Source organism: Rhamphochromis sp. 'chilingali' (genome assembly GCF_963969265.1).
Source record: "Rhamphochromis sp. 'chilingali' genome assembly, chromosome: 2".
NCBI lineage: Eukaryota > Metazoa > Chordata > Actinopteri > Cichliformes > Cichlidae > Rhamphochromis > Rhamphochromis sp. 'chilingali'.
The window spans coordinates 45,170,488-45,191,000 of NC_137930.1; the positions used below are offsets into that span (position 1 = coordinate 45,170,488).

At 39.9% G+C, this 20,513-nt stretch overlaps 1 protein-coding gene across 1 annotated transcript in view; it reads right to left on the reverse strand.

Moving 5' to 3' along the window:
* Positions 1-1,362: 1,362 nt before the first annotated feature.
* Positions 1,363-20,513, reverse strand: part of met (MET proto-oncogene, receptor tyrosine kinase) — a 72,544-nt gene continuing 53,393 nt past the window's right edge. Inside the window, exons 13-21 of the mRNA XM_080876061.1 lie at positions 17,125-17,278; positions 16,468-16,602; positions 15,169-15,447; positions 12,601-12,681; positions 7,019-7,200; positions 6,792-6,901; positions 6,358-6,523; positions 6,133-6,269; positions 1,363-4,452 (exon numbers count right to left, since the gene is read on the reverse strand). Of these exons, the coding sequence (XP_080732187.1) occupies positions 4,173-4,452; positions 6,133-6,269; positions 6,358-6,523; positions 6,792-6,901; positions 7,019-7,200; positions 12,601-12,681; positions 15,169-15,447; positions 16,468-16,602; positions 17,125-17,278 (1,524 nt within the window). The 3' untranslated portion in view covers positions 1,363-4,172. The remainder of the gene's footprint in view (positions 4,453-6,132; positions 6,270-6,357; positions 6,524-6,791; positions 6,902-7,018; positions 7,201-12,600; positions 12,682-15,168; positions 15,448-16,467; positions 16,603-17,124; positions 17,279-20,513) is intronic.

The window sequence follows — 20,513 nt, forward strand, 5'->3', positions numbered from 1 at the left end:
TTTTGGGGCACAAGTAGTATTTTCAAATGACATTTGCAAAGGTATCTAAAGACATCCCAAAAAGTTGGTTCTGTTCATCTGGAGGTAGCGTTTTTAGTTGGAGAAAACGTGTCACCACTCATCCAAGTCACTTCTGTCTTAGCAGCCTGCAGGTTTCTCCACCCTTATAAACAGTACATTTGCTCAATGACTGAAACAAGCACCACTAGTGAACACTGAGCTGTGAGGTCAGTTCCTTGATCTGAACACAGTTTAGATCAACACAGTTAATGGCAGCAGCTTCACACAGTCATCAACCACATGTACAAGAAATTCAATAATATATATGAAAAAAAACGAACAATAATCATGAAATGCATATCCATTCATTCTGACTTTGACCTCAGAGGCTAGTATAGTATAGTTTATTTTGCATCTGCAGAGATTTATGGATTCTAATATGAATACAAACATTAATTAAGAACTTGTCTGATTCATTGGAATCAGAAATGGTAAAATACAGCTGAAAACCCTTTTCAGTCCAAACCTTGTTCACCTAATCACACACTTACCCACAAATAGTTTGACACGCAGTCTGTAGTAGCCAAGCTTTGAACCGCTAACCTTTACCTTTTCAGTCATTTCCACCCCACAACTTAAAAGTGACAGTTAACAGTAAAAACCAAGAAAATGTTGCTTAAGTCAGCACACAATTCACAGTAAAAGAATACAGATTAGATCGAATTTACTTTTGTCAAACACCAGCAACAACCTTTTCATCTCTTGAAGATGCTCCTGAAGAGGTTTGTGGCTCTTGGACTGAGACTATTTGCTGTGTAACGGCACAAAACTACCCAGTCCTGAAAGTCAAGCTGTCACCTCAGTTAGACAGAGAGAGAAGGGGGAAAGTCTAGACTAGGTATATAAAATGAGTGAAAGAAAAGAGGGAAGCTAGAGTTGAGGGGTCAGAGGTCACCTACAGGCAGTAGAAACAAAAAAGGGTGAATGTCAGAACAAAGGCAGTAATTGAAGGCAGGCACTGTATCACTCTCACACAGTTTGAGAACAACTATTCTGTCTGTGCCTAACTAAGGATCATTTAAAAAAACAAAACAAAACTTCAAACAGGTTTTCTCAAATATGCGTACAGTGTGTGATTTCACCAACAATACCTTTATTGTTCATTGTGGAAGCATTTTTGACTCAGTAGCAGCTGCATGTTGGCTACATATGGAAAGCATGATGCAGCAGTACCCTGCGTAGTAATTACAGTTCTCTGTGGTTGTTTTATGTTCACCTCAAAGGACGGTTTGTTCAGTAAAAAAAAAAAAAAAGCATGGCCAACTCAACGGTAAGCAAAGGACGTAAAGAAGAGTAAATGAATTCTGATAATATAGCTTTATTACACTGACAGAATTCAACTGACATTACATAGGAACATGTACCTTCAGGATTTTTTGTATAGACGAATTCATTCATACACACACACACACACACACACACACGCACGCACACACAGAACAGACAGTGTTAAAAACAAACAAAGCATCAGAAAATCACATGATCTAAGAGACAGCAGTCTTTGAGTTTTGTGAGGCGGCTCCAGTTTGTACAACATTCTATATCGTTTTCAAGATGATTTACCAGCAATGAAGCTAAACGAGCATCCACACAGACCCACAACGAATCCACACGTCTCTGTCTGTATTTACCTAACGGCAGTGGTTCATATACAAGTGGTTTTAATCATTGTTTGTGGCATGATTCACTCACCCCTGGTCACCCCAGCGAAGAAGAGGCTCATCATCAATACAAAAATATAGTACAGCAATTTTCTTGTCATAGCAAACATTCATAACTGTCCATTAATGGCCCAATCATATCAGCGGCCATTCAGATTTTTTTTTTTAAACAACAACGTACAAGCAAAAAACAAAAATCTGCTACATATAGCAATGTTAAAATGGACACTGACCACATGAGTGAAGTTTTAGCCCATTGGTGACAAATTACTCGAATTGAGAGCTAACCAATTAAAAAATCAAACTGCTGCATTTCTGACAATCTGGTTTTCTTTTTTCAGGAAACCATTTAATTCCATTAATTTCAGCACACCGTATAATTCAAATTCAAGTTGTATATTCCAGTATAACACAAAAAGAAGTCATTTCTTGTTATATAATGGTCATCACAAATGTCACCACTTGGATTTAGGGACTTGAGTAAATTACAATGGCAAATTGATGCAGCAATACGTTTTTATACATTTGACTAACTGGCACATTCAAACAGAACAGAACATTTAAAATAGTGTTAGCCCAGCCTCTGTCCAGGCTGTACCCTGCCTCTTGCTCTAGCTGGGAGAGAAGCTTTGAGGCAGGTACCAATGTTCAATGCTTCTGTTCATATATATATATACAGTATACTCAGAAATACAACCTAAAGATATAATACTGGGGCTGTTGTTGTTGTTGTGTATTCCACAAACACAACTTGCACAGAGACAAAACCCGACCATTTCTTGAGCTGCGATGCTACTCTGCTACATATCCTGCACAGTGTGGTGAGAGAACTGCATCTCCGAACCCATGCTCTCCAGAATAAACAGAAAGAAAAGGATGAAAATTTTCTACAATTCTTCAAGTATCTTGTTCTTGCATTACAGACTGTAAAAAAACAAAACAAAACAAAAAACCAATTTATACTGGGTTCTACACAGCAATACCAATATGTTGGTAATAAGCTAATATTAGCTTATAACATCGGTCCAGCATCATATTGGTCTGACTCTAATTTTTAGATTGTGCTGAAATGAATAGAAGTAAATGGAATGAAATATCAAACCCTATCACATGCTTCTCAGAAAGTCTAAATTGTACATCATTTGTAGTCAAGAGGCAACAGATTTTTTCAAATACACGGGTAGGGTTGTTAAACATCAAAACAGAGCGATCATAAAAGAATATACAGCGGTCAGTTGCAGTCAGATAAAATGACAGTCCTGTTTTGAGGCCAGACAAACACAGGGACTCTTTGAAGTGTGATAACTTGAGATTCTTCAGAGCACAACAAAAAATTTAAAAGTTATTCAAGGCATCAAAATATGAGCTTTGATTGAATGAATTAAATGTGAGATAAAAAACCTTGTGGCTGCGAACCCGTTTTATCAGCTACACTGTACACAGTTTTTCTGTCAATAAAATGCAAGCCGTACGAAACAGATGCTCGACATACAGTAAGCAACAACAACAAAACTCCCTGGACTTGCACGGTTCTCATTTATTACTCTTACTTCCAAGAAAACATCAAAGTGAGCTGCATTTTTATTTATTCATTTTTTGATATATAAGTTTCAAGTTGAAAAAAAAAAGGCTTTTATTTCACCACCAGAAACATCTGGGGATTCCCCACAGGTGAAACACATTTCTGAAAGGGGAATTTTTACCCATCAGAAAGCTAGTGGTCCAAAGACAATTACACAAATAAAGCATCCAGTGATCTGCACACAGGCAGCAGAATTTGTACACATCCCACTGTACACTTACACACTGCCACTAACCTCCAGTATGCCTCAGTTTACACACCCGAGGCAGAAAACCCATCAGAGCACAGGCTAGATTGTCTCTCAGGTAACATGAAGTCATGTTTACGGTTTGTGGAGGTGTGACTTTTATATATAACATGACTACGTGGCCATTTGTCACTCATTCACATTACAGATGCAGTAAAGGTCTGAGCCACATCCACTCATTGAAGCACATGCCACCCACAGAGGAGTAGAAAGCTACCCTGGTTTGTGTGTGGGTGCATCAGTCACTGAGATGTGCTTCTTCGATGGCCGTTTTGTCTACCGGAAATCTCCAAGGAGGCATTGTAGTTGTCTTGTACACGATGGAGGACGTTTGACCTCTTGCTCCTCTGGGTCAATGAAAGGTCAGAAAAGATTGACAAAAGTTGAAAAGGTCAGCCCTAAAGTTCTTGGAGGCCACTGTCATTTGGTGACGCTTGAGAAGGTCAAAGGGCCACAATCAATGCACAGTGAGTGAAAGGTCTGTTTTCCCTCAGCATGCAGTGTCCAGTGTTTGGCAAATACATACAGTAGTTCTCAAACAGAGTCTTCATCACCTCACCTTTTCTTCCTTGCTTCATCCCTCCTTCCGAGTCTCATCCATCATCCGCTCCCTTTTCCCTTTTCAGGTGCAGCAGTCTTGGGCCACCTGACAGAAGAGTGGGGAGCGGGATGGCAGGGAAGTGGATGTTGAAGGCTCAGAGGAGGATGAGGAGGAGGAAACGGTGGAGGAGAGGAGGGAGGGGTAGGGGCTCATCTTGTCTATGTTGACGTACGTGGTGTTGAGCAGGACGTAGTGCTCGCCGCTGAAACTGGAGAAGATGGCAGAGATGCGGGAAACCAGCTCAGAGAATGAGGGCCGTCGTTCAGGCTTTGGGTGCCAACACTCGATCATGACCGTGTAGCTAAAAGCAGAGAAGAGAGACATTAAATCATGATGAAGGCAGGACATTACCATGTGGTTACACCTGTACACTGTACAGTGATTTGGCAAAATGTTTGAAATGTCAAAAGCTAGCATCTGAGATGTAGAGTGTAAAGACTTAAAAGCTGCTGTATTGATGTGGGTATATTATATGTAATTGCTCCTCTCTAAGAAGTCTTTGTTTATGTGGCTTCTGAAATAACTTGCACAGCAGTAGAGCCTGACTGATTCAGGATTTCTAGGGTGAAAAGAAATCTATGTATGTATGTTTGTTATATGTATAAGCTATGTGATGGACAAGATATCAAAACAGCCCACAGGACCTTTCTGATTGTTTTTATTTATACATATGTCTGTAAGAGGCCAAAATTCACTCATAATATCCGCCATGATATGATGTAATGGTTGGGCTCTACAAAAGAGGAAAATTAATTTACACTAATTGGAGACAAATGCTTACTTTACAAATTCTCTAAAGTTGTTTTATTTTTTTTTTTGAAGAAGTGCCAATTTAGAAAACCAGTGTATGAGGGCAGCCCCAAAAAATTGCGCAAACACAAACACTTAGTGATTGTTCTGTACCGAGTCTGATTGCTGTTTATTTATGTCCATTAGCGACGAGGCATTTCTTTCTACAAACACAAGAGGTGAATTCTTGGTCACGGGAAACGTGAACTGTGTAGCCCCTGCTACAAAAAAAGCATTAGAAGGTGTTTGTAATGTTTGATATTTCTGTAATATAAATAGATATTGTAAACACATCTTTTTGGGCGGACAAATCACATGATCTGTTGTTATGTGGCCCAGCAAATAAGTGGTGGGCTCCCAGCAATCCTAGCAGTTTAGTCAGTTCTGGAGATCTTGAATGTGACTTTGGTTAAGTTATTGCATATTTTTTCTTGGTGTAATGACTTTATTTATTATATTGTAGCTCTAAAATATCCATTTTTATTATTTGCACCAAAGCAAAATAACCATAAAACCCCCCAAAACAATTTAATGTTAAGACTTCAGGAACTAACACCTCCTTATTAACAAGTCTGCCATAATCTGGGACCCAAAACATCCTGTGAACACTCGTGGATGAAACATTGCACAAATATTTGCAGATGTGCATCATCTCCTGACGTCTGTTTAATTTATAGCTTGGGAAATTTGGGCCTCTGCCTCCTCACCTGAACACTCCCATTCCCCTCTAACGTCCACACACACTATGCACCTTATGATGTTATCTGGGATGTATGAGATCATTCTTGGCATTTGCTTCACAGGCCAGAGTTTAATGGATAAGAGCAAGTGTTAAGTGAGCTTTGCTGAAAATGACTGAGTTTAAAAAAAAAAAAAAAGGATTTTCTTTTGTTATTTTAAGAGTTTCAGGTAAGTTTGCTTGAAACAGTCTAAACAGTCCTGGTTTGACAAGTGATTGGCAGCAGTTCCAATGTGAACTGTTCCAAAGAAAACTGGAAAAACTCGACTGTGTCAAGAGAAAAGGTTTTCTTAACACTTCCAGTAACTCTTTCACTAATGGGTCAGCACTTCACATACCACAGCAACAAGTGCTCAGCAATCAGAATCAAGAAGCCTTTAGAAAAGAAATGTTGTACTCGCACTGGTTTTCCATTTAAATTAACTTCTGCATACTGTATGTGCGCACACTCACAGGGCATCAGGGCAGAACTCGGGCTGCAGCAGCCTCCTCCCCTGCAGGAGGAACACCGTGATGTCGAAGGAGTTCACATCAGAATACGGCGGAGCTCCGCGGGTCATGAGTTCCCATAGCAATACGCCAAAAGACCACTACATGGAGAGAGTTTCATTGTTATCCCTTTAATGACATACTTGTTGTTCTGATGTAAACAGTTAAACACTGCTAAAAAGTCCTCACCACGTCTGATTTGGTGGTAAACTTGTGCGTCTGCAGACTCTCCAGAGCCATCCATTTAACGGGCAGCTTGACTCCACTCTTGTTGTGAACGCTGTAATACTCTTTGTCATAAACATCTCTGGCCAGGCCGAAGTCTGCCACCTTTACTGTGTAGCTCTCATCCAGCCTGTCGGGGAAAACACGAAATGCCTTTTTTACTTCATTTTAACAATAACTGAAATAATTAACTTATTACTATACTAATTATAGTATTATAGTACTATTTTCTTTGACTATTTTCTACTTGCCATTGTTATAAGGTACTTATTCTACTCTTTATTGCTCTCTTGATTCTGTCTCTTCCCACCTGTATTTACTTCTATTTTCTGCTGTGTTGTGCCTTTTTATATTTAAAACACCATCACTTGATGCTAAATGAGTAAATGCCAGCTCACATGCAGTTCCTGGCAGCCAGGTCTCGGTGGACAAACTTCTTGCTGGCCAGATACTCCATCCCTCTGGCCACCTGCAGCCCAAAGCCCATCAGGTCCTTAACTGTTGGGTTCTGGAAGAATCAATTACAGTCACCTTGTTGCACATCATCAAACTTGTGAAATGTGTCTTGAAATGAACTAAAGTTCTGGTGCAGAAATTTGCAACATGCTTATATGTGGGCCCTTACATGTCCCTCATCACGGATGAAGTTGCGCAGGTCGCCGTGTTTCATATACGGAAGAACCACCAGGGGTGAGCCCTCTGGCGGAAGGCAGATACCCAACAGGGAGAGAACGTTGGGGTGGCTGAAGTCCTTCATGATGATCCCCTCCTTCAGGAACTGAGACACCTCTTCCAAGTCTGTGATGCCTGATAAGAAAAAAACAAGTTGACATCATTTTCATGTTAGCTTAGTTAGTTTTTGACTTTTATCATGAAACATTTCTAAAATTCCCCCCGTAAAGTCAAAATAAAATACAGTTAAAGGGGACCTATTGTGGTTTTCTTTTTTAAATTATGAATGGGTCATTCTTACTATTCGGTGCCATTTGAGTCCTAATGACATAATATGGTATATTTAGTGTAAAACTTGTCTAATGCTTATTTCTAAACCATTTTCTTGTATGTTTAACCCCCCTCTACCATAGAACACATTGATATATACACAGGATAAATACATTAAAAGTAAATTACTTTTATTTTAGCACAAGTCACTAAAGTACTATGTCCCCAGTCATGCTTGCTCGACTTCAGTTACAAATATAACTTAAAAAAAAAAAAATCTAGATTTTTCATCATTTCTGGATTGGCTTATTTCTAATGTTCCTCATCAAATGTTCTTTTTTATTATTAATGCATGTTTAATACTTAAAATCTTTAAAAAATGTTGTGTCCCTGAATCAACTGTCACCCCTGTTACTCTGATAAGAATTCCATAGAACACATCACCTGATTATTCTTTTAGTCACATGACACTCCCGGATGTAACATATTTTGGAGGGAAAACTTTCAAGAAGAAGACGAGTAAGTACCACTCTTTAATCAACCCTTTTTTCAATGTTTTAGCAAGATTTTGTAATGTGGCAAAGCATAACACGTCCAACCTGTTACGCTTATTAATAGTGGAAACAATTTTTTTTTTTGTAATTTTTATAATATGGCTAATAAACATGTTAAAAATGGTTCTTAGTGGTCACCATGTACTAGCTTGTTGTTCATCATACTAGTAGTAATGGCTAAGTTTAGCATAAAATCTCCCCCCTGTTACCGTCACCCCTGTTATTGCTATGCACTGTAACAGGGGGGACACATGGTAACAGGGGGGACGTAAGATGATAGAAGTTTAGTTTTTGGGTTGATTGCAAGCAGAATATAAAGGCCTTCTTCTTAAGAGATGACGTCAGTCGGATGACAACAGGACGAAAGCAAACTGTAACTCAAAAGAAAATAAAAAAACAGAAACGTTTGCTAACTGATTCACTGAAGAATCTGCACCATAAGTTTCTTTCAGAAACTGAGCATCAGGTCTCATATTCTTGTTTCTGCACCTTAAGACCATTTTGGGTTGTGGTGCCCACAGAAGCTAATCGTGAAACCTGTCAGTGCAGGACACATGAGAACTTACAGTTCATGGCCAATGCCCTGTACGTCCAAGGTCTGTCAGCAACAAAACACATTGAAGAGATGGTAGATGCAACAATGTGTGATGCTAAATCCAAAGTCTGTGCATACGGTGAGTGCAAAGACTGTTTCAGTACAACACACACACTCTTGAGACCTCCTAACAACACAGAGATAGCCTTTACCAAGTGGTCTCTAGAAGAGAATGAAAAATTAAATGATGGAGAGGTATCTGGTAAAAAGTCAACAATTACAGTGAAGACAACTGTCATGACAACAGAGGATGCACTTGCAGGGGAATTTCATGACGGACTACTCAGATTTAGGCGGCACGTCTTCAATATCCGATGGCAGTATAGGGCCTACAGACAACTGAGAGAAAATTTGAGAAACGATGAATGTCTGCTACATGTAGATTTTAGTGAGAACTACTCCTGTAAGTATTCTCAAGAAGTACAAGCAGTCCACTTCGGAGGGTCACACCAGCAGGCAACCCTACATACTGGAGTACTGTACACTGCAGCTGAACAGTCACCAGTAACATTCTGCTCTATCTCACCTTCCAGGCGGCATGATCCCCCTGCGATATGGGCCCATCTTGACCCTGTGTTAGACATGATCAGAGAAAGATACCCTCTTATCAAACACCTCCATGTCTTCAGCGATGGTCCAGCTACACAATACAAACAAAAGGGCAACTTTTACCTGCTCTCAAAAGAGCCATTCAAAAAAGGGTTCAAAAACATCAGCTGGAACTTTTTTGAGGCCAGCCATGGAAAGGGGGCTCCAGATGGTATTGGAGCCACCCTTAAAAGGTCAGCTGACACAATTGTCCGCCATGGAGGAGATATCCCCAACGCAGAAGCTATGTTTCACAAGCTGAGAGACATGGGCACTTCAGTGGAACTTTTTTTTGTGTGAGAAGATGATGTTGAGAGGAAAGTAAAAGAAATTATTGATGGACCGACACTTGTGCCTGTCAAAGGAACCATGAAAATCCACCAAGTACTCAGTTTCTCTCCAGGAACAATAAAATACAGGGACATAACCTGCCTTTGCCAGGCAGACAAAGGTGAACTGGACTGTGAATGCTATGGCCTGAAGGAGATAAGCCTTAGTCAAGAGGCAAGTCCACATTGCACTGAGGGACCAACCCGGCCTGAGAACATCACAAAAGATCATATTGGTCAGTGGTGCATTATCAACTACGATGGTGAACCCTACCCAGGAATCATTCTGGAGGTTGAAGAGGATGTTAAAGTGAAATGCATGCACAAGAACGGGACCAACAAGTTCCACTGGCCAAGTCCATGTGAGGACATAACCTGGTATAGGGATGACCAGGTTGTGTGTCTGATGAAAGAACCAACACCTTTGAATAAGAGGTCAGTTCAGCTGGAGAGGAAAGTGTGGGATTTCGTTGAAAAAAACTGGAGTTGCTGGTCTGTTGCATAGGTAAAATGTGTGAGAAAAATGTTCATTATGTTGGGTGTACAGTAAAAATTTGCTTGTTTAATGTGGACATGTATCTACCTGTGTTGGTTGGACGGGCATGGTGAAGGTGTTCAAAGTTTCTTTAAGGTGGTATTTTTTGTCACTGATGTTATGTCCACCCTGTTACCTCCTGTCCACCCTGTTTCTCCTCTGTCCACCCTGTTACCTGTGTGTTTCTTTTGTTAATTAAATCAAATCAACAAACTTAATGCATGTCTCTTTGGTTATTGGGAGGGAATGAATCAGCAAAATTAAGTTACTTAAAAATGGAGCCAATTTTTTTTTTATATTCCCTTTGAATCTAAAAACAATCTTTTGAAATTACACTGTGTCTTAAAACTGAACCTGTCTTCTTTCAATATAATGCTTGTTTAAAATACTTCCTTGAAATTTTCTTGCAGATTTTAAAAAGGGACATTGTAGCTTTTAGAAAATGTAAATATTACTATAACTGTGTATTCAAAACAGTTATTAATAGAAAATTGAATGTCCTGTAACAGGGTGGACATTTGGCACGTCATGGGTAAAGACTTTGATTTTAAAAAATATTATAATATAATATCCTTAGCTGGACCAATACATTTTTCTTATAGGTTGAAAATCCCTCTTTTAGATGAAATGTTAAAATAATTCAAAATTTTGTATTTTTTGATGAAGAGTGATCACACTGAAATGGCACCGAATAGTAGGAATGACCCGAATACAGCCGTTCATCCCCACCCATCTTATGATCAACCCTTCTGTTTGAACTGGGCAGCCAATGAGAAGAAAGTTGGCTTAAGGGGAGAGGAGCTAAAATAGCTTATTTCACACTAAAAACATGAATTTAGTTGCTGCATCAAGGCCCAGAATAAAATAAAAAGATTAAGGGGCTGAATTGGCCCTCTTTAAATGTTTTCTTTGTTTATGAACATTTGACATTTGGAAACTGGCAGGAATGATAATTGTATGATAAGGTGCAACTCTCCTGTCATGATATCAGTGGGAAGCCCTTCCTTAGATACCTTTGGGGAAAGAGAATGCTGATAGAAACCCATCTAAGAAAACACCCTCCCTGAAGATTCACCCCAGACTTGACCCATTCCCATTTGCCAATTGCATCCCTGCTTCTGGTGTCTTGCACTTTAGCCCTGCTGACTTTGCTATAATCTAGTTAGAAATGGAAGCTCTTTAGCCTTCAGCTGAGGTTAGACCCCAAAGGCAGAAAGAGAAGACATTTGATTTCAGTTTTGATTCTCAAGTTTTTCTGTGAGGAGAATGTCTCTATTACATAAACTACTCGTGCTTGTCATAAAACATATTTGCCATTCAACTAGATATCATAGTAACAGCTACATTAGGATAAAGGAATCAGTTTAAGCTACTGACTGCAACAAAATTGAATTGCACGTTCACTACAATTGTCCTACCACCGAAAATTATCCTACTACCTCTTATCCTACCATCCTTGTGGTTTGTGTCCCCCAGCAGCTGCACAGGTCCTTTCCCCATATTGTTCCTGCATCAATCTCCCTTGCTGCAACTGACAGGTTACACGATTAGCCGGGACCCTAATGCTGTCCTCACTATCGAATGCTCATTCATCACCATCATTTCAAGCCTGAAAAGGATTCAGGCTTCTGATGAGATGAGATCTTTAATGCCATTGGGAGCGCGGTGATATCATACAATAAGTATGCAATATAATATAACTAGATGAATGATTGAATAACTGTAGCTGGATGCAAATCCGTTTTGACAACAACAGTGTCTTTAGTCTGTGTGTGCCGGGTGAAGGAGGGGTCATGATGCATTTTAACCAGGGAAGCCTCAGTTTGCACACACCTGACTCTTATTTATTAATTACATTTACTTGGAGTGAGATTTTCAGAGTGAGACACATGGTTATGCTCCTTGGAGCACTCCAATGGCATTTGTTTACATACTGTACATATTTTCTGAATTAGGCTCTTGAGGCCTAAATATTGGGTTAAAAGTCACAAAAGTGGTTGTCTTTTTACCTGGATAAAGCACTGTGGTAACTTTGAGTGAACCCATAAGCTGGTTGGGAGCAGGTTAAACTACTCTATCCAAACTCTGTGTCATATTGTCAGAGAGTGTATTAATTAGGTGATGCAGAAGATTGATCTGGAGTCCATCTGCTTCAAAATTTAACGTTGTGCATTCAGAGGTGTTCTTCTTGGTTGTAACGAGTGGTTATTTGAGTTACTGTTGCCTCAGCTTGAAGCAATCTGGCCATTCTTTTCTGACTTCTGACAACAAAATGACATTTTCCCCACCGCCCCATTGTTTCTTTTTTGGTTCATTCACTGAAAAGGTTGTGTAGTTGCTGATTACACATTTGCATTAATGAGCAGCAGAGGTATTCCTAATGAAGTGGTTTTGGTGTATATGTGTGTATTTGTATACAAGTTCATTGAAATGCAGGCACCTTATTCAAGCTTAAGGATAGCTGATAAAGAACATAGTAACGGTGAGGTGAGAAACAGTACCATTGGTTTAATAATTTAAAAAATGTGCAATTAAATATTTCACTTATCACTGTTGGAAAGAAAACACTATAGAAAGAAATAAAAAAACTGAAAGACCCTCCACCCGCCAAAAAACACCATAAAACCAAAGCTAACACATTGATGAAAAAAAACCTGTACTTACGGTTCAGGGACTTGACGGCACAGTGTAGCTTCTGCCCGTCTGGCTCAAGCAGCGTTCCGTGAAAAACACAGCCGAAATGGCCTGCAGGTTACAACACGACGTACAGCATTAGTCAGTCATCATCGGGGAAATGAAAACCTCGTGTTTAAACCTGTAAAGGACTAACAAATAGCACTTCTTTACCCCACACAAATGACAGTGATAAATGGGATGCAACACTTTCAGGTCCAATGACAATAGGATCCAGCTGTGATGGAGGCCACACCATTAGTGGTAATAGATCTGTTACCACTGTGCCATAAAACAATGATTTAATCACAAACTTGGCTAGAAAACAGTTAAGAGTTTGTTAAGGTCATGCTTCTATAATGGGTTACTGGAACCCTTGAGGCCCAAGCTGACATAAAATTTGACGATCCTACTTTTCACCGTGACTCAGAAACATAACAAAAGCATGAAGGTGAAATTTGGCGGTCCATCAAAGCAAACTGAGACAAGCAGATTCCAATTGCTTGCGCGCGTGTCTGTGAATGTAATTTAGGTCAGATATTCTGCTTCATGGCTTGATGTACTCATAGATTCAGTCGGTAAACCGCAGTTTCTAAATCTTACCCATAAATGGACACCCCCCACCCCAACTAAATTAGCCACTTAGCATTCATCGATCAATGAATATCATGGTTTAAATAAGCCTTTGTCTCGAAAGAATGATTTTAGCCATGTGCACCCTTTTAATCGGCCTCACAGCAGTACCAGGAATAACAAACATGTCTGTCCTCTGCATACATACAAAAATGAAATTTTGGTGCAACAGCATCGAGGTGATTTGATTGATCCATGGAGAAAAAAAAAAGAAGAAATAGCCTCTCTCGTGTGTTTCACACTCGAAACAGCAAATTCACCATCACACTAAACCTTAGACCTCCAAGTAACTCAGTATTCATTAGTACCCCGTATAAGCTCATAACCAGTGCCAAACCCGCTTGAGTTATTATACATTTTATTGAATTATAACTCTGCTTTAAGACATGAAGGCCTGCCCCAGACGGGGAGGGGTGCAGGAATTAAATAAGCGCGGCGTGCTTCTATCACGTCCTTGCAGATGGCTGGTGTTGGATTACAACTCTCAACAATGGATCCTGGGAATACTAGCTGTGAACAAATCATCCTACGCCACTTTGAAAAACTCCAGCCACCAAATCCAGACTTCAGGGGATAATTCAGCCAAGGGGGCAGAGGGCTGTTGTGGGTGACACGGAGGGGTTTGGGTCTTTTTCTCCTCTTGAAACTGAATTTGATCTGCGACTGTGAGCCGCCTACTTAAATGTCACCATGTGAAGTGATTTTGTGTCTGCATGTCAGGGTTGCGGTTTGATAATGCAGGCAATTAAAACCTTTGTGGGTAACTTTAACTTTTGTATAGCTTAACATAAATCCTAAATATATTCTTGCGTTACAACAACCACAATCTTGAAAATTGCTCATAATTTTTTTTACAGTATTATTTCTCTATTTCAGAAAAACAGGTTTAAGTTACACATGTGTATAGAAATGTTGAGATTGGTGAATGCTAAATGGACTGTGATGTCTATACGCTGATGGAACATAAAGGTAAATAAACACATCTCAATAGAAGACAACCTTGAACCTTACTAAAAAAGTATACATAGATGCAATAGAGTGAATGTTTTATAACAGAGCTAATTGGAGAGTGGTGTAATGGTGCAGTGGTTAGCACTCTCACAGCAAAAGGCTTCTGTGTCTGGACCTAAAAGTAAAGTAAAGTAATGAAACGTAATGTAGAGCTGAGTATATATATAACATAATGGAACTTAGCTAAATGGAACATAGCCTATTGTAACGTACCGTGGCGTAATGTAATGTAGCATAACGTAACATAGCGTAGCATAATGGATGTAACATAACAAAATGTAAATCCAAAACTGTTCAGTTCTTGTTACGACTGACAAAAACAAGTCAATCTCCACAAACTTCCTGTTAAAAGAACCACATAATACAAATTTAGATTGTGTTACTTTGGCTGTGTTCATCTTGTATATATCTGGGTGTTAATTTGTGACCGACCACAAAGGCATAGCAAATGGATTGATTTTTATGCCTCGAGTCCAGATACTTTTTTATTTTCTCTATAAATGCAAACTGACACTGGACCAAGACTGCGAGATTATAAACACTGGCGCTGTTTTGAGGTCAATTTAATCACCCTTGTATTGTGTATATTATATATAGTGTGCACTATTTCATCAGAGTGCACAATTTAGGCATGCTGTACAACACTAACAACAGTTCATTTTGATTTCAGGTTAGTGCTTTTGGTGAGTACTTAATTATCACTGCATTTTTGAATGGTCACAATGATAATGGATGCTCATTTCCAGCTGCGGAAAACAGCTGAAATGAATCAATCTATCATTATTTTTCATTTCCTTGCATCAATGCAAGGAAAGGAACACATCCTTTATGTGTTCATTAAAAGATTTGACACAGCAGTTTGCACTAGATCTTCATACACAACAGTTTCTACACAATGAAATGTTTGCTTCTCACCTCTGCCGATGACCTGGTTGAGATGGAGAAGCAGCCGCTCCCTGGCGATCACCACGTGCTGCACTTCAGTCAGTAGGTCTGGGTGGAGGCAGGATGGGTCGATGTGGACCGGCGCCATTAGCAGGGGTGATACCAAATCGCCATCCATCCCCATTCCCATCCCCAGACCCATCCCTATCCCACCTCCTAAGGCACCCAGTCTGGGAGACAGCAGTTCCCCATTGCCCCCATAAATAGGAGGAGCTGCTCGGCATGTCTCGGGCCTGTCGGTGCCCTGATCTGGAGAAGCAAGGGACATGGTAGGGTCAGAGGTCAGTGACTGTATCAGCAGTGCCTCGAGATGTCAAATTGCAATATATGATCAGAGAAGGATGGCTATGAAGGCAGAAAGAAACTTAACACTGTAATTGAGGTCAACAGAGGAGGAAAAACAAAGGTTTTCTTCAATGATTATAGTAGAAGGAAAATGAATTCCAAACTACCCACATTTTATTTAAAAGCCAGAACAAAAAACAGCCAAACGGAGTGGACACAGCTGTTAAGCTCAGCTACTGATCCTACAACCAAACAACCTCCTACAACCTGTCCCTGCGGGCAAGCTTTAGTTCATTAGTAAGTCTATCTTCTTAGATTTTAAGCCTTTCAAGTCACATTTTAGCAGCTGGAAAATAACTTTGACCATGACACTAAATATCATGATACAAGCCTCTCACAGCCTGAGGATGCAAACTGAGAGAACAAAAAACACAGTTTTAGAACCACAGTTTTGCCTGATGGTCAACAACTCTACAATCATCCACCAATTGTGTTGGCTGTGTGTTAGAAACAGGCCATGGTGACAGATTAAGAAAATGATAATTGCTTAAAATTAATGTGTTTGGAATGGTAATCTGTATCATGATAATACTTTTAAATTATTTGATTTTTATAGATAATAACTAACCAAATCAAATGCATTATCAAAGAATCAATCACAAACCAACAGAGAGATGACATAGCTCTTTAGAGCTCTTTAGTCTTTTTATTTCGGGAGATTTGACACAAATGGTTAATTACCTGTCTGTTTCTAGTGCTACAAAGAAAGCGTTTCTGCGGAGCAATAAAATGCTTCCTTGAAATGGACAAAAGTGCTTAATTCATCAAGGCAAGGGTTGTTAATTCACAGCATGTACAGTAAGGCATGCATGGCTAGCATTAGCGTTTAGCCCCACGGTGAGGGAAGCAGAGTAGATAGGAGGGAGAAAGGTGGAGTAGGAGAAGAGGTTGACAGGTGGGGAGGGGCTTATCTGGTTGACGTACCCTCCAGCAGGGTTGTTCTATAGTCGACTGACTCGTGGGAGACCATTTCGTTAGTGGGGCTGACACTCCTCGCGTTAGCCAGCCTGTCCAGATGCTGGATGTGACCCCGGCCATCATACCACACCTCAGACAGATCTAGAGACAAAGGGCAACGGGATGTAGAAAATGTAATGGAAAATTCAGTGGAATGGAAGGACGAGGAAGGACAGAAGGAGAGTAAAGATGGGTGTGTGGGGGTGGGTGGACAGGAGGGAGGTAGAGACGAATTACTGAGAAAGGCGAAGCATTTCCACCAGTGCGCCCCTCAGACAAACTTTTAAACGTCAAACCGACCAGGCAAAATGAAACCCAGCAGACACACATGCACACAGGTTAGAAGAAACACACTGAAGTTCATTTGCAATTATGTATTATATATGCAAATTATTAACACTTTTCTTAAATCATTGGTGAGCTGCTGCAATCTAATCAAACATTTTCAAGGAAAATGGCATTCTGGTCATTTAATAAACTGTCTGGATTTGTGAGTACATGTCATAATTAAAATAACATTTTGGAGCAGATAACATTAAAAATAATGGTGTTATGGTGATATCAAATGGCTCTAAGCCTCAAAACCCAGAGTGTCGTGGGCTCTGTGACCCTCTTTGGTCTTACCATCAATGTGTTTGTTCTTCTTCCACATCAGCAGCGATCCCAGCAGCAGCAACAGCAAGCTGACGCACACGCAGCCCACAACGAGGCCCGTGTAGTCCTGCTCCTGTGCCAGCGTCACCTTGCCAAGATGTCTGATGGAGTCTGCCTGACGCCACTGAAAATGGTTCATGGGATAAACAATATGATCAAACTGTCACTCACTAGAGGCCCCACTTTGTGCACTTTGTTTACTTTAAACAGTTTACACTTAATTAATTTAAAACTTTCTAATAAATATTACTTTCAGTATGACAATTAAAGTAGACATTTTTTCTCAAACAGTTACATGCTGGAAGAACGATGTAGCAGTGTTGGTGAGCAGCAGTGTTACCACTGTAAGTGTAATCGAGTTCCTGACATTTCAAATTGGAGACAGGGCTCATTATGCATAGTTTTTGTATGAATACAGCCTTTCTCACCATGTCTCAAGTTATCTTCCTGAAATAGCCTTGCAGCCCTTGCTCTATTGACAAATAGTTTTGCATTTATGTCATCATAAGAAGCAGGCATGTGTTTTCTCTTGTGTTGGCTCTGCTCTTTACTCTTTTGGGGTTTATTAACACACCTGACCATGAGGTTGACGAGCATTTTAAACGATAATTAAGTACCACTGGGTTGACTGATTTCCTGTACACGTTTTCACAGTTCTAGCAATTGCTTGAGGTAGCACCTCATTGTTCTGTGTTTCTACGACAAAGTGGGACCATTTAGGTCTTCGGAGGATGCTTTTACTGTATTTCTTAGTATAAAAGAAACGTTAAATGACCTGGGAGTGCTGTGATTACTTGAGCTGTAAGTGATACACTTCTTCAGAGTAACAACCTAACAAAAGATGAAAAAACTCATGACCTCTGCAGCCCAACACTGCTGGTGTGTGTGGACTGGAAACCACTGAAGGATCTGCTTCTAAATGTTAAACATGATCCCTCATCTTAAGCTTATTACAAATTAACTTTCCTACAGCTGCATAGGGTCATTTTTCTAATACTTATAGACTGCACCATGGTGTCTGTAGGAAGAAGCTTGAATAATAATGACTATCATAGCAGACATGATACATATGCAATGTCATGCATGCATATATGGCCATGCATGCCACAAAAGCTTTTAAAAACGTGAAGCTGGCACTCAGTCACACACACACACACACACACACACACACACACACACACACACACACACACACACACACACACACACACACACACTCTGTTGCCACAGTCTGCAGCCAGATTACATCAGTGATATTGCTTCTGCCATTATTAGGTTCTGTGGAAATGAGGTTTCCACTGCTGCTTGCTGCTGCAGATGGGATGATGTGTGTGTGTGTGTTTGTGAGTGTGTGTGCCTGTCTGTCTGTGTGTGTAAATGAGACTGTCTGGACATGTCTGAAGGTAGGGGATATATGAATGCGAATATGTGTAAGTGTGTGTGTATGTGTGCGTGTGTTGCTGTCTGAAGGCTTGTGGCGCTAAAGGATATTGGCTGACCCTCCCCTGAGATAAAAGCTTTCCTCTGAAGTCCAGTTCACAAGTCAACAGTGATGAGCTAGATAGCTTTCGGTCTGGAGGCGAGTGGATGTTATCTCTAAGGATGACATGAAGAGGTCTATAGCTCAGCAAATTATATTAGTTTGCATCACAAGAGCGGGCATTTCTAAATCTACTATGATGATTGAAGGGCTGTTGGCTACAACGAAAAACACTCAAATTCTGGAGAAACAAATAATTGAGTTGTACTTTCTAAAATCTGTCGAGTAAGAACCTTAATGTGCCATATGATCATGGTGTGATATATGTTACTTTTATATCGAACAACATCACTTTTACGACACTTTGCAGTGTTGCAGGTTCATTTTCCAGCTAAAAATAGAAACTAAATATCTGCAAAATAATTCTGGACAGATTGTGGTCAGGTGTATACTGTTTTCTTTAACAATCCTGCATGTCAGGATAAAAACCAAACCTTGAAGTCCAAAGAACTACATGAGAAATTGCAGTTGAAATTGAAGGACAACAGTCATCAGGCAGTTGCATAAAACTCTAATAGGACTGTTCATCATCCAGCCAATACCACCACTGTAATGAAGCATGGGGATAGTAGCATCATGCTATAGGTTGATTCTCAACAGCACAAGCAGGGAGACAGGTCAGACGTGAGGGAAGGATGAATGCGGCCAAATAAAGAGAGATCATACGACTTGAAACTGTGGCCATGACAACACTGGAGTACCTTATCCAGACTTATGCCACAGAACATTTGTTGAAAGACATGATGTGACAGACTGATAGAGTTCAAGTCCAAACACAGTTGTGCAAAGCCTGCAGACTTACCCAAGAACATGCCAAAGGAGCCTCAAAAATGTATCAATTAAGAATCTGATATTTAAAAATGCAACATTTTTAATATGACCAAAACTCAGTGAGCACACTGGAGTGTATAGTAGGAGCAGAAGTGACCTCAGTGCTGATGTATATTCAAGTGACAAGACAGCTGGTGTTTGAGGCTGTTCACTCAACACACTGTGTAAAAGACTCTTTCTGAGCTGTTTTTTATTAGGGACTGCATTAGAGCAGACTTATTGAAGTTTCCTGTAAATGATCTGGAACACTGAAGGAATGTAGCGTTTCCCATGAGTCCTCCCAGCAGACAATGGACTAATGGCAAAATGGTGTGGTTAAAGCCAACTGATGGCTTCTACAGCGATGCTAATTTTCATTTTATAATTTCTGTTATTACTGCTACTACTAATAAATAATAATAATGATAATAAATGATATAAAAACAACTTAAACCTGAGTTAATTGGTATTAAAACAAAATGTAATGAAATGTAAATAAAATACTAATGGAAACAAAAAAAAAGCTGCACATAATCTCTCCATCTTTCATCAGAATATATTACTGCTCTGTGGCGAGTCACCCTCGTTTCCTTCAGAAGCAGGTGCTGTTATATGATATGATACCTTTTATTGCTGAAATTCCTCCTGTGAGCCCAATAATACAAACAGAGGGGAGCTTTCATAAAAATGCACCACAAGTGGTTTTATGGGCTTTTGTTGTATCAAATCTATTCACCTCAGAATAGCTTTTAGAATTGTTTCATCATCCTCGGGCATTTGTGCAGGTAGAATCAGGGTTATGACTAGGGATGGGTATCGTTTAGGTTTTATCCGATACCGGTGCCAAATCGGTACTTTTGAAACGGTGCCGGTGCTCAAACGGTGCTCAAACCGGTGCTTAAAGAATGGAGAACACAAAATTGGTCCAAAAACCTCTCATGTTCAGCTGTTTTTTGTAAAAAGATAACAATGTTAGCCTTTTCTGCAGCTATGGGGCATATATGGTATC